Source organism: Lucilia sericata, unplaced genomic scaffold (genome assembly GCF_015586225.1).
Source record: "Lucilia sericata isolate MDLA Ls3-8-SP2 unplaced genomic scaffold, ASM1558622v1 Contig001481F_arrow, whole genome shotgun sequence".
Classification (NCBI taxonomy): domain Eukaryota; kingdom Metazoa; phylum Arthropoda; class Insecta; order Diptera; family Calliphoridae; genus Lucilia; species Lucilia sericata.
The window spans coordinates 18,180-33,412 of record NW_023995409.1 but is presented as its reverse complement, the minus strand read 5'-3'; the positions used below and the strand labels follow the sequence as shown (position 1 = coordinate 33,412).

The following is a 15,233-nucleotide window of genomic DNA, read 5'->3' as shown; positions in this document are numbered from 1 at the left end:
TTTGAGATTCTTTTCAATATTGAACCTAGAGTCATAAAATCAGACACATAGGATCGTGATTGAATGAAAATCTAAAAAGGGGGATTTTTAGGTACTTAGCAATTGGTCTATTTTCACTTCCTTTCTTAATAAAATGAATATTTTCAAAACTTCCTTTATTTTTTGGAAAATTTTTGAAATTTCCTATATTTATAAGAAATTTTCGATATTTCCCTTATTTATGACGAGTTTTCGAAATTTTCTTTATTTGTAGGTAAATTTCGTATTTTGCTTTATTTAAGGGAAAATTTCGAAATTTCCTTTATTTATATAGAATTTTCGAAATTTCCTTTATTTGAAGAAAACTATCACTTTATTTATAGGATATTTTCGAAATTTCTCTATTTATAGGGAGTTTTCAAAATTTTTTTTTATTTGTAGGACATTTTCGAAATTTCCTATATTTCATTTATTTATAATGAATTATTTATAGTTTGGTAGACCGGAGGTGGTGAGTTCGATTCCCAGCAACTGACTAATTAATTAACCAACCAACTAACTAACTAACTAACTAACCACTAACTAACTAACTAACTAACTAACTAACTACTAACTAACTACTAACTAACTAACTACTAACCTAACTAACTAACCTAACTAACTAACTAACTAACTAACTAACTAACTAACTAACTAACTAACTAACTAACTACTAACTAACTAACTACTAACTAACTAACTAACTAACTAACTAACTAACTAACTAACTAACTAACTAACTACTAACTAACTAACTAACTAACTAACTAACTAACTAACTAACTAACTAACTAACTAACTAACTAACTAACTAACTACTAACTAACTAACTAACTAACTAACTAACTAACTACTAACTAACTAACTAACTAACTAACTAACTAACTAACTAACTACTAACTAACTAACTAACTAACTAACTAACTAACTAACTAACTAACTAACTAACTAACTAACTAACTAACTACTAACTAACTAACTAACTAACTAACTAACTAACTAACTAACTAACTAACTAACTAACTAACTACTAACTAACTACTAACTAACTAACTAACTAACTAACTAACTAACTAACTAACTAACTAACTAACTAACTAACTAACTACTAACTAACTAACTAACTAACTAACTACTAACTAACTAACTAACTAACTAACTACTAACTAACTAACTAACTAACTAACTAACTAACTAACTAACTAACTAACTAACTAACTAACTAACTAACTAACTAACTAACTAACTAACTAACTAACTACTACTAACTAACTAACTAACTAACTAACTAACTAACTAACTAACTAACTAACTAACTAACTAACTAACTAACTAACTAACTAACTAACTAACTAACTAACTAACTAACTACTAACTAACTAACTAACTACTAACTAACTAACTAACTAACTAACTAACTAACTACTAACTAACTAACTAACTAACTAACTAACTAACTAACTAACTAACTAACTAACTAACTAACTAACTAACTAACTAACTACTAACTAACTAACTAACTAACTAACTAACTAACTAACTAACTAACTAACTAACTAACTAACTAACTAACTAACTAACTAACTACTAACTAACTAACTACTAACTAACTAACTAACTAACTAACTAACTACTAACTAACTAACTAACTAACTAACTAACTAACTAACTAACTACTAACTAACTAACTAACTAACTAACTAACTAACTAACTAACTAACTAACTAACTAACTAACTAACTAACTAACTAACTAACTAACTAACTAACTAACTAACTAACTAACTAACTAACTAACTAACTAACTAACTACTAACTAACTAACTACTAACTAACTAACTAACTAACTAACTAACTAACTAACTAACTAACTAACTAACTAACTAACTAACTAACTAACTAACTAACTAACTACTAACTAACTAACTAACTAACTAACTACTAACTAACTAACTAACTAACTAACTAACTAACTAACTAACTAACTAACTAACTAACTAACTAACTAACTAACTAACTAACTAACTAACTAACTAACTAACTAACTACTAACTAACTAACTAACTAACTAACTAACTAACTAACTAACTAACTAACTAACTAACTAACTAACTAACTAACTAACTAACTACTAACTAACTAACTAACTACTACTAACTAACTAACTAACTACTAACTAACTAACTAACTAACTAACTAACTAACTAACTAACTAACTAACTAACTAACTAACTACTAACTAACTAACTAACTAACTAACTAACTAACTAACTAACTAACTAACTAACTAACTAACTAACTAACTAACCTAACTAACTAACTAACTAACTAACTAACTAACTACTAACTAACTACTACTAACTAACTAACTACTAACTACTAACTAACTAACTAACTAACTAACTAACTAACTACTAACTAACTAACTAACTAACTAACTAACTAACTAACTAACTAACTACTAAACTAACTAACTAACTACTAAACTAACTAACTAACTAACTACTAACTAACTAACTAACTACTAACTAACTAACTAACTAACTAACTAACTAACTAACTAACTAACTAACTAACTAACTAACTACTAACTAACTAACTAACTAACTAACTAACTAACTAACTAACTAACTAACTAACTAACTAACTAACTAACTAACTAACTAACTAACTAACTAACTAACTAACTAACTACTAACTAACTAAACTAACTAACTAACTAACTAACTAACTACTAACTAACTAACTAACTAACTACTACTAACTAACTACTAACTAACTAACTAACTAACTCTAACTAACTACTAACTAACTAACTAACTAACTACTAACTAACCAACTAACTACTAACTAACTAACTAACTAACTAACTACTAACTAACTAACTACTAACTACTAACTAACTAACTAACTAACTAACTAACTACTAACTAACTAACTAACTAACTAACTAACTACTACTAACTAACTACTAACTAACTAACTAACTACTAACTAACTAACTAACTAACTAACTAACTAACTAACTAACTAACTAACTACTAACTAACTAACTAACTAACTAACTAACTAACTACTAACTAACTAACTAACTACTAACTAACTAACTACTACCAACTAACTAACTAACTAACTAACTAACTAACTAACTAACTACTAACTAACTAACTAACTAACTAACTAACTAACTAACTAACTAACTAACTAACTAACTAACTAACTAACTAACATTTTCAAAATTGCCTTAAGTTATAGTTCTATATTTATGGAGAATTTTCGCAATTTTCTTTGTTTAAAGAACATTTATAAAATTTCCCATATTTATAGGACATTTTCGAAATTTCCTATATTTATAGGACATTTTCGATATTTCCTTTAATTATAGGACATTTTCAAAATTTCTTGATTTACACAAAATTTGCGTAATTTCCTATTTATAGGACATTTTTAAAAGTTTCCTATACAGTGGACGTCCACTAGTACGAATTAAGTATATAGTGTCAGGCCCTTTCGTAATACCGAAAAATTCGTATTATTGAACAACACATTTTGTATGTTTAAATTCAAATAATACACATAAAATATTGGATTTTATTTATTTTTGTTTTATTTTTCATGAAAAATTACATAACGGAACAAAATATAATAAATGTGTATTATTTTAAATAAATTTCTTGTACATAAACAGGCATAAAAGGGACATATTTACGTATATGAATTGTTAATTTTGAAAGTATCGTGAGTCCAATGGTTGAAATGAGATATATGTAGAAGGTTTTAAATTTTAATGTTTTTAAAAAGATGTGTGCCAAAGACAATTTGCAATTTACATATGTGTTCTAAAATGTATTAAAATGTTCAGATTACATAAAACTTTTATTAGAAACTTGAATGGAATATACCACAATTCTCTAATTTATAATTTTCTCTTAAAAATTAGAATAGTTATCCTTAAACCCATTGTTTGGAATGTGGAGTCACACTACTTTCAAAATTAACAGTTCATACATACATATGTATATAAATATCATTTTACTTATTAAAAAATCCATCATTTAACATCGAGGTTTATTACATTGTAAAATGATTCTTACGGCTTTTTCAATAACAGCGCTTTTGAGGCTTCAATATTGTTCTCAGCAGAGTTATTGTCGGGAACTAATAAAATACTTTCCTCATTGGCGTTATCATCCAATTTAATTTCTTCTCTTGGGTCATCAAAATTCCAATAAAATAAATTAATAACACTATAGTGTAAAAAATCTGAAATTTTTGGTAATAGCCAGTAGTTATTTCATACATTACTTGGTAATGAGTGTTCATTATCATCCACATTATTTCATTTAGCTGAATAGGTTATTACTGGTAAAGAACAACACAATTTGGATTTGTTATGGCTCAATTGTCTAGGTCGTTCATTTAACAAACAGGGGGTTCGTGGTTCGAGCCCTGCTGGATACTGTATATTTTTTTCAAAATGACATTCATTTATATATTTTTGTAAAAAGCCGTTCTCAAAATTATAAAAAGCAACATGTTAATGGAGCATCGAGTAAGCGGCTGGAGTGAGAAACATAGAAAACAACTGAATGCCTGGGTTCAAATCCCGGCCGAAAAATTTTTTTATTTTTTTTACTACATACAAAGTCGGCCCAAAATAACTAGCTATCACATAACATATTTGTAGGTTTATATGTAACTAGTTATTTCGCAAAGTTTTTGTAATCAAATTAGTAACCATTTATTAATTTGTTTAAGGTAGGTACATATTATTTGAACCTCGTCGAACAAAAATAATTAGTTATTCACCCCAAAAGTAATTAGGTTCCACGTGATTCCAATATTACTTTCTAGATTACTAGGTAATGAAAATTTTTGCTTGGTAAATAATTGTTGATTTGTAAATATATATATACATGTATACATGCAGTAAATTGTGTGTATAGGATTTTTAAAAATACAAAACACTTGTAATAAATACAAAAAAACTTCAAAATTACTGAGCTTAAGGTGAATGATACCGAAATAATAAAATAAAAACATAATAAAAACTTCATTCATACGTAAATAAAACCAAAATTCCCATAAAAAATGCGTTATTCGTACTATCGAACAGAAAAATTGTGACTTTATTCGTACTATAGAGTAGACAATGCAACAATTTTGCCATTCGTATTATTGGATATTCGTAATAAAGAGTATACGTACTATTGGACGTCCACTGTATTTATAGAAGCTTTTCTAAATGTTCCGTATTTATGAGAAATTTTCAAAATTTCCTGTGTTTATAGAAAGTTTTTGAAATTACCTTTATTTATAAAATATTTTCTCCTTTTTTTTAAACAAATATTCGAAATTACATTTATTTATGGGAAATTTTCAAAATTTCCCTAATATTATTCAAATTGACAACCCGCCCTTTTTAAAATATCAAGTAAAACACATAAAAATTTAGTTTTTTTTTATAAAAAAGCACTGTTTTGTTAATTTATTAATTTGTTCTTTTGCTTTTTTTCTGAGTTCTTTTTTCTTTTGTCTTTAAAATGTACGATCTTTTAGGTTTTTTTTTTTTCAAAATTTCTTAAAAAAATAGTGACAAAATCTTAAAAGTTAACAATTATTTATATAAGTTTTACAATAACAATGCTTAAAACTAAAAAAAGTGTACTTATTAACTAAAGTTCAAAAAAAAATAAACAAAAAACCAGACAATTTTGCAGGATTAAAGAAACACTCGAGAGTTATATGAGGGCCCACCTCCATAGAGCGCTAACTGTAGAATGTTCATAAAGTTTTTATATAAAATTTGTAATATAATATTGTCGTTAGTTTTTTTGTTTATAAAAAAAATAAACTTTAATTAATAAATTTTAAACTAAAAGTTAAGAAAGCCTTAAAGTTTTTTGGAGGATTTTCTTTTGAAATACTAAAGCAAATCTTAAACTTAAAACTAAGGCTGGCGTGCCATTGGCAGTATTTTTTAAAATTTAGTTTTGGGATAATTTTAAAAAGTACTAACTAGCGTGCCAATTGTACGAATGGCGTCAACATAGCCATTGTAGTACAATTTCAAAAAGTGTAATGAACACTCAATATATATAAATATCTCTTTTTGTAATTAAAGAAAATTTTAAAAACAAATGACAAATAAATATAAATCCAAGTTAGGATGGCAAATCGGGGGATTATTAGTTAAAACTTAAAGAAATATTTTAAAATTTTTAAGAAATTTTCAAGAAAAGTTCTTAAGAAATTAAAATAATTCTAAAGTTTTAATAATTTTCAAGGATAATAACAGCCTTACTTGGCTGTTATATATATATCATAATATTTTCAAAATTTTTTAAAATCACGAAATTTTCCCTAAGGGGAAAAAGGTTTTGTTATATTAGTTGCATGGAGGAAAGATTTTAAATAAAAACTTAATTTTAGAAAAATTTTAAAATATTTGTATCATTTCCTTAGAATTAATACAAATATTTCAAAATTTTTATTTTAAAATAAAAGTTTTCTTAAAAAAGCTTTTTCTCAAAATTGCTAATATAACAGTTTTTTGGTTATTTTCCTTAAATTTTGAAATTATTTATAACTTTAAAACTTAAAACTTATTTTTCCTCTAACACTTAAACAATTTCAGACACAAGTTCTTAAATTAATTAAGGGTTTTGAAAAATTAGTTTAAAATTTCAGTTTATAAAAATTTTAAAATTTTAGAAAAATCACCATTACACGTTAAAATGGGGTTTATTTGTATATGTTTACTAATTTGTTATATGTAAATTTCTTTAAAATCTAAAAGATTTTTAGAAATAAACTAACTAGGTCCAGGCGTTCATAGCCTGTAAAGCCGGTTTGTAAAACTAGCGTAAACTTAATGTATAATAAGATTAAAGAGGCGTTACCCGTCATTAAAAGCTGAAAAAAATCTATACATATTAAGTTTAATTTACAAAATTTTTATATAAATTAAAAAAAAAAAAAATAAAAAATTTATATAAAAATAAGAAAACTAACAAAATTTGTATAGAAAAATCTCGGGCTTTTAACTAAGAGAAGCCTATATAAAGTTAATACTAAAAGAGTTTTTAAACTCTTTCTCTTTAATGATGTCATTTACCCTTAAGAACTTTTTAGATTTTGAGAAGAAATGTCCACAAATCTCTTCTGGTTAATGTAATATTGCTGCTGCTGCTGCTTTAATCGCCATTGTTGGATGCCTCATCGGCATTTTTACGTTTGCGACATTGTTCAAAAGTGTGTCCACGGAAATTACAGTAAGTACATCTCTTAGTGCCCTTAGCACCCTTAACAGGACCCTGTTGATTGGCCTCATCTTCCATCATATTATGCTCGATAATACGACCCTTTTCCAACAATTCACGGAATGTTTTAAAGTCTTGACGAGCAATATGTTTACGGTATTTGATGTTGAGCAAACCATAAACAAAATCAATTTCGGTTTCTTCATCATGTCTACCCTCAGGCAGTTGGGCCAATAGGGCTCTCTTCTGGCACACAAAAGTATCGATAGCGGTTTTATCATCTTGTTTCTTATCGAAAATATCCACATAGATTTGATAGGCCGGTTTGGTGGGCGAGAAATGATCACGTATTAAAGCCAAAACATCATTCCAGGTTTTAGCTTCCTTACGCACACCCTGCCACCAGGTTGAGGCCAACCCATAGAACAGCAAGGATACGCCCTTTAAGGCATCTTCATCGCTAATCGATTCGACCTCTTTGTAGGTCACTATAGAGGTAATAAATTCTTCAACAGCTTCATGATCACGTTGACCGCCAAAGCGGTGATAACAATTACTAAAACTTCCTTTAGATTTGGTTTCTGCCACTACATTACCGGCGGCTGCTGAAACACGTACCGATTCGATGAGTTGTTGTAATTGTTCAGTTGTCATCTGCACCATTTGAGCCATTTTGAAGGAATTTTATTTTTAACACTTTTGATTTACAGCAAAAAAAAATGGTTGTTGGATAATAACAAAGCCAATGAAAGTATGGCGAATGTTATTTTGTTGTTATTTTGATAGGTGGTCGTTGCGTTCTGAAAACTCGCAGTAGACTAAAGAATTTCATAAACAATTGGCGGTATATATAGTCAGTTGCCGGCAAATGGTGGGAGAGTCTTTAGTGTTTTTTCTTCGGTATTAGTATTAGTCATCATCTAATATGAATGCTTCTCTTTGATAAGATTTAACACTACAGTAACCGAATGTGTTTAGTGGGAAATAAGCGCTAACTAACTAACTAACTAACTAACTAACTAACTAACTAACTAACTACTAACTAACTAACTAACTAACTAACTAACTAACTAACTAACTAACTAACTAACTAACTAACTACTAACTAACTAACTAACTAACTAACTAACTAACTAACTAACTAACTAACTAACTAACTAACTAACTAACTAACTAACTAACTAACTAACTAACTAACTAACTACTAACTAACTAACTAACTAACTAACTAACTAACTAACTAACTAACTAACTAACTAACTAACTAACTAACTAACTAACTAACTAACTAACTAACTAACTAACTACTAACTAACTACTAACTAACTAACTAACTAACTAACTAACTAACTAACTAACTACTAACTAACTAACTAACTAACTAACTAACTACTAACTAACTAACTAACTACTAACTAACTAACTAACTAACTAACTAACTACTAACTAACTAACTAACTAACTAACTAACTAACTAACTAACTAACTAACTAACTAACTAACTAACTAACTAACTAACTAACTAACTAACTAACTAACTAACTAACTAACTAACTAACTAACTAACTACACTAACTAACTAACTAACTAACTAACTAACTAACTAACTAACTAACTAACTAACTAACTAACTAACTAACTAACTAACTAACTAACTAACTAACTAACTACTAACTAACTACTAACTAACTAACTAACTAACTAACTAACTAACTAACTAACTAACTAACTAACTACTAACTAACTAACTAACTAACTAACTAACTAACTAACTAACTAACTAACTAACTAACTAACTAACTAACTAACTAACTACTAACTAACTAACTAACTAACTAACTAACTAACTAACTAACTACTAACTAACTAACTAACTAACTAACTAACTAACTAACTAACTAACTAACTAACTAACTAACTAACTAACTAACTAACTAACTAACTAACTAACTAACTAACTAACTAACTAACTAACTAACTAACTAACTAACTAACTAACTAACTAACTAACTACTAACTAACTAACTAACTAACTAACTAACTAACTAACTAACTAACTAACTACTAACTACTAACTAACTAACTACTAACTAACTACTAACTAACTAACTAACTAACTAACTAACTAACTAACTAACTAACTAACTAACTAACTACTAACTAACTAACTAACTACTAACTAACTAACTAACTAACTACTAACTAACTAACTAACTAACTAACTAACTAACTACTAACTAACTAACTACTACTAACTAACTAACTAACTAACTAACTACTAACTAACTAACTAACTAACTAACTAACTAACTAACTAACTAACTAACTAACTAACTAACTAACTAACTAACTAACTAACTACTAACTAACTAACTAACTAACTAACTAACTAACTAACTAACTAACTAACTAACTAACTACTAACTAACTAACTAACTAACTAACTAACTAACTAACTAACTAACTAACTAACTAACTAACTAACTAACTAACTAACTACTAACTATTCTATCTATCTATCTATCTATCTATCTATCTATCTATCTATCTATCTATCTATCTATCTATCTATCTATCTATCTATCTATCTATCTATCTATCTATCTATCTATCTATCTATCTATCTATCTATCTATCTATCTATCTATCTATCTATCTATCTATCTATCTATCTATCTATCTATCTATCTATCTATCTATCTATCTATCTATCTATCTATCTATCTATCTATCTATCTATCTATCTATCTATCTATCTATCTATCTATCTATCTATCTATCTATCTATCTATCTATCTATCTATCTATCTATCTATCTATCTATCTATCTATCTATCTATCTATCTATCTATCTATCTATCTATCTATCTATCTATCTATCTATCTATCTATCTATCTATCTATCTATCTATCTATCTATCTATCTATCTATCTATCTATCTATCTATCTATTCTATCTATCTATCTATCTATCTATCTATCTATCTATCTATCTATCTATCTATCTATCTATCTATCTATCTATCTATCTATCTATCTATCTATCTATCTATCTATCTATCTATCTATCTATCTATCTATCTATCTATCTATCTATCTATCTATCTATCTATCTATCTATCTATCTATCTATCTATCTATCTATCTATCTATCTATCTATCTATCTATCTATCTATCTATCTATATTTAAAGATATCTCTATGTTTTATCGTTGGTATTTCTAGTGTTAACTTATTTCATCAATTTATTAAATTCTTATTTTGATTTAGTTAAACACTCGCAAATTTTATTTTAATTATTGTTTAACCGCAATACCAGCTAAGAGATCCCAAAATAATCGATTAAAGAGAAAATTATGACGAGTTAATATTAATATCTATCTATTATTGTACTCCATACACGAGTATGGTTAACAAATAACACGTCAGTATTTGAAATTAGTTAAAAGTTTGGAAATGCGTGTTAGAGATTAGTTAAGGGGGTTTTTCTGCCCAAACACAAAAAAAAACTTATGTCACTTTATGAGAGTTTTTTTTATAGTACGTATTAGAAAAAAAATAGTTTAGTACATAATTAATAATAGTCATAAAAATTCGAAAAACATTTTACATAACTTTATATCGAATTATTTTGGAAGCACTTTAATGTTGTGGGTACAATTAATGCATTTTCAGAAAATATCTGAATTATTTAGTGTGTTCTTTTTCATCAGAATTATTTGAATATGTCCTCAAAGTCATCGGATATTAGGATCCCAACGGGATCCACATAAATAATAAAGTGCATTTAGCGAAGCCTATCACTGTATAGGAATGTTATATTCGGCTCCAAATCGTATGGCCCTATGATCCTAATAGAATCAAAAAGAAATACTAATGTCAAATCTTAATTACCATCAAAGCGGCGTAAATTTAAAATTGATTTTATGTGACGGCCCCATACATGGACTTAAATCTTTATATGTAGATCGATCCCTTCGTCATTTATATTACCACTATTTACTTATATATTACATTTATGCAGAATTATATATATTATTATATCAAATCATTTTTAGAAAATTCAATCTTAAAATCATTATGTGTTTTTCTTTAAAAGGGGCTTCAGTGAAGGGTTTAAGGTCAATTATGATTCTTATTAAATTTTATAAAGAAATTTTGATTCGAGTAATACTTGTTTCTCTTGTATACTGAAATGTTTAAGCCAATTATGAATGTTAAAGTAATCTTTTAAAGAAGAATTTATTTGGGACCTAGAATCAGATATGGCCCGATATTCGCTATACTTAATAATATAACTAACGAACTCATAGAACAAACTTAACACTTCATCACGATTGATGAACAATCAATATGTACAACTAAGGGTGTTTATTCGGGGGGTACTTGTCTGGGAGCTATGAGAAATCGTGGACCTTAGTATACTACACATCTGCATTGTCAAAGAAACCATATCAGTTGTGAAGATTTGTGGGAAATTTCAACCTTTGAGCTTTGAACCCTAGTTTGAACCCTAGCTAGTTCGTCAGATAATCTAATAAGGATCCAAAATATATATAATTCAATATATACAATTAAATTGTAACTAATAATTTCTTTAATTTTCGAGAGTTTCAAACTATCAGGAACCAAAAACAATTCGTTAGAATCGGTTAACGAAACATTAAACGATTTACTCAGTTATTTGAATATCAAGTAAAATGCACAGATATTTTAATAAAAAGCACAGCTTTTATAAATTTATTTAATCTTTTTAATTTTTAAAAACTAGTTACAAAATGCTTAATAATAAAAATTTATTAAACTAAAAATAATAATTAAAGTTAAAGACTAGAATCTAAAGTCAAAAAAGTACTCAAAAGACTTTATTCATCTTCATTATCGGCATTTTTACGTTTGCGACATTGATCATAAGTGTGACCACGGAAATTGCAGTAAGTACATCTCTTAGTGCCCTTGGCACCCTTAACAGGACCCTGTTGATTGGCCTCATCTTCCATCATATTATGCTCGATAACACGACCCTTTTCCAACAATTCACGGAATGTTTTAAAGTCTTGACGAGCAATATGTTTACGATATTTGATGTTGAGCAAACCATAGACAAAATCAATTTCGGTTTCTTCATCATGTCTACCATCGGGCAATTGGGCCAATAGGGCTCTCTTCTGGCACACAAAAGTATCGATGGCGGTTTTATCATCTTGTTTCTTATCGAAAATATCCACATAGATTTGATAGGCCGGTTTAGTGGGCGAGAAATGATCACGTATCAAAGCCAAAACATCATTCCAAGTTTTAGCTTCCTTACGCACACCCTGCCACCAGGTTGAGGCCAAACCATAGAACAGCAACGAAACACCCTTTAAGGCATCTTCATCACTAATCGATTCGACTTCTTTATAGGTCACTATTGAGGTAATAAATTCCTCAACAGCTTCATGATCACGTTGTCCACCAAAACGGGATGAACAATTACTAAAACTTCCTTTGGACTTAGTTTCAGCTACTACGGTACCAGCTGCAGCAGAAGCACGTACCGATTCGATAAGTTGTTGTAATTGTTCAGTAGTCATTTGCACCATTTGAGCCATTTTTGTGGGAGTTTTATTATTTTTTACACTTTGAAATTGAAGACGTATAAAATCTATTAATCTTTAATAACAAAGCCACCGGTATTTGGGCGAATGTTATTCTGAAATTTATTTAAATGGTCGTTAAGTTCTTGAAAACTTGTAGCAGACTAAAGTATTTCATAAACAAGTGTTTGTTTATATAGTCCATTAGCCGGCTTTTTATGGTCAAAGAGAAATTGTTGTTTTGATATATTAGTCATCTCTAGTATAAATGGGTATTTCTCTCTTATTATTAACACTTTCATAACATAAGTTTTCTAGAGAATAATTGGGGTTTTTCCTTCCCTTTTAGCGTGTATTATCTTGGGCCTTATTAATTAGATTTCTCAGTACTTAAATTTTAATGCAGAGAGAGAGCATATTTTCTGATTCTATTTTGTAAATTTAGAAAATATTTTAATTTAATTTTATAAACGTTAAGTAAATAATTTCATCACTTTAACAAATACAATTGCTCTCTTAAAGTTCATTTAAATATATTTTAATATAAATTCTTTGCTATTTTCAAGAAAAAAAGAGCAAATTCTTAGAATTTTAACACGTATTTGTATTAAACATTTTAAATTTATTTAATAAATGTGGTGAAATGTTTTTCAGAATTACAAAAAGGCTAAATTTTCTGAAAACCACAACCGATAAGATTCCAAATTTAAAAGGAGTTAAAGCTAAAATAAAACTTCTAGAAAGAAGTGTAATAGAATAAAAAAGAGGGAAATAATTCTTAAAGGTTAGTCCGATTTCAGTGAAATGCCTCTCTAGTCTAATTGCATATGTGCAATTTCGTGTCGATTGACCCAACCTTTAGCGATGTCTTCCGATTTGGATGAAATTTGCAACTTTGATCCCCCTCTGATTCCGGCTATAGTCTAGTCTATAGTCTAGTTTATAGTCTAGTCTATAGTCTAGTCTATAGTCTAGTCTATAGTCTAGTCTATAGTCTAGTCTATAGTCTAGTCTAGTCTAGTCTATAGTCTAGTCTATAGTCTAGTCTATAGTCTAGTCTATAGTCTAGTCTATAGTCTAGTCTATAGTCTAGTCTATAGTCTAGTCTATAGTCTAGTCTATAGTCTAGTCTATAGTCTAGTCTATAGTCTAGTCTATAGTCTAGTCTATAGTCTAGTCTATAGTCTAGTCTATAGTCTAGTCTATAGTCTAGTTATAGTCTAGTCTATAGTCTAGTCTATAGTCTAGTCTATAGTCTAGTCTATAGTCTAGTCTATAGTCTAGTCTATAGTCTAGTCTATAGTCTAGTCTATAGTCTAGTCTATAGTCTAGTCTATAGTCTAGTCTATAGTCTAGTCTATAGTCTAGTCTATAGTCTAGTCTATAGTCTAGTCTATAGTCTAGTCTAGTCTATAGTCTAGTCTATAGTCTAGTCTATAGTCTAGTCTATAGTCTAGTCTATAGTCTAGTCTATAGTCTAGTCTATAGTCTAGTCTATAGTCTAGTCTATAGTCTAGTCTATAGTCTAGTCTATAGTCTAGTCTATAGTCTAGTCTATAGTCTAGTCTATAGTCTAGTCTATAGTCTAGTCTATAGTCTAGTCTATAGTCTAGTCTATAGTCTAGTCTATAGTCTAGTCTATAGTCTAGTCTATAGTCTAGTCTAGTCTAGTCTAGTCTAGTCTATAGTCTAGTCTATAGTCTAGTCTATAGTCTAGTCTATAGTCTAGTCTATAGTCTAGTCTATAGTCTAGTCTATAGTCTAGTCTATAGTCTAGTCTATAGTCTAGTCTATAGTCTAGTCTATAGTCTAGTCTATAGTCTAGTCTATAGTCTAGTCTATAGTCTAGTCTATAGTCTAGTCTATAGTCTAGTCTATAGTCTAGTCTATAGTCTAGTCTATAGTCTAGTCTATAGTCTAGTCTATAGTCTAGTCTATAGTCTAGTCTATAGTCTAGTCTATAGTCTAGTCTATAGTCTAGTCTATAGTCTAGTCTATAGTCTAGTCTATAGTCTAGTCTATAGTCTAGTCTATAGTCTAGTCTATAGTCTAGTCTGTAGTCTAGTCTATAGTCTAGTCTATAGTCTAGTCTATAGTCTAGTCTATAGTCTAGTCTATAGTCTAGTCTATAGTCTAGTCTATAGTCTAGTCTATAGTCTAGTCTATAGTATAGTCTATAGTCCAGTCTATAGTCTAGTCTATAGTCTAGTCTATTGAGGTTCAAAGTTCATAATTTTTAAGATTTTTTTTCTCAATCATTTCAACTAAAACTAGTTTAAAGTTAAAGACTAGAATCTGAAGTATAAAAAGCACTCGAAGATCTCTATTCATCTTCATCTTTATTTGCGGCATTTTTACGTTTGTGACATTTGTCA

General features: G+C 28.1%; 2 protein-coding genes across 2 annotated transcripts; both read right to left on the bottom strand.

Annotated features, from left to right (window-relative positions):
* Positions 1–6,067: 6,067 nt before the first annotated feature.
* On the bottom strand, positions 6,068–8,100 carry LOC119611564 (activity-regulated cytoskeleton associated protein 1-like). Its single transcript, XM_037967204.1, has one exon. The coding sequence runs from the start codon at positions 7,949–7,951 to the stop codon at positions 7,214–7,216; it is 738 nt and encodes a 245-aa protein (XP_037823132.1). The 5' UTR covers positions 7,952–8,100; the 3' UTR covers positions 6,068–7,213.
* A 4,017-nt stretch (positions 8,101–12,117) lies between these two features.
* LOC119611568 (activity-regulated cytoskeleton associated protein 1-like) lies at positions 12,118–13,026 on the bottom strand. Its single transcript, XM_037967209.1, has one exon. The coding sequence runs from the start codon at positions 12,871–12,873 to the stop codon at positions 12,145–12,147; it is 729 nt and encodes a 242-aa protein (XP_037823137.1). The 5' UTR covers positions 12,874–13,026; the 3' UTR covers positions 12,118–12,144.
* Positions 13,027–15,233: the final 2,207 nt, after the last annotated feature.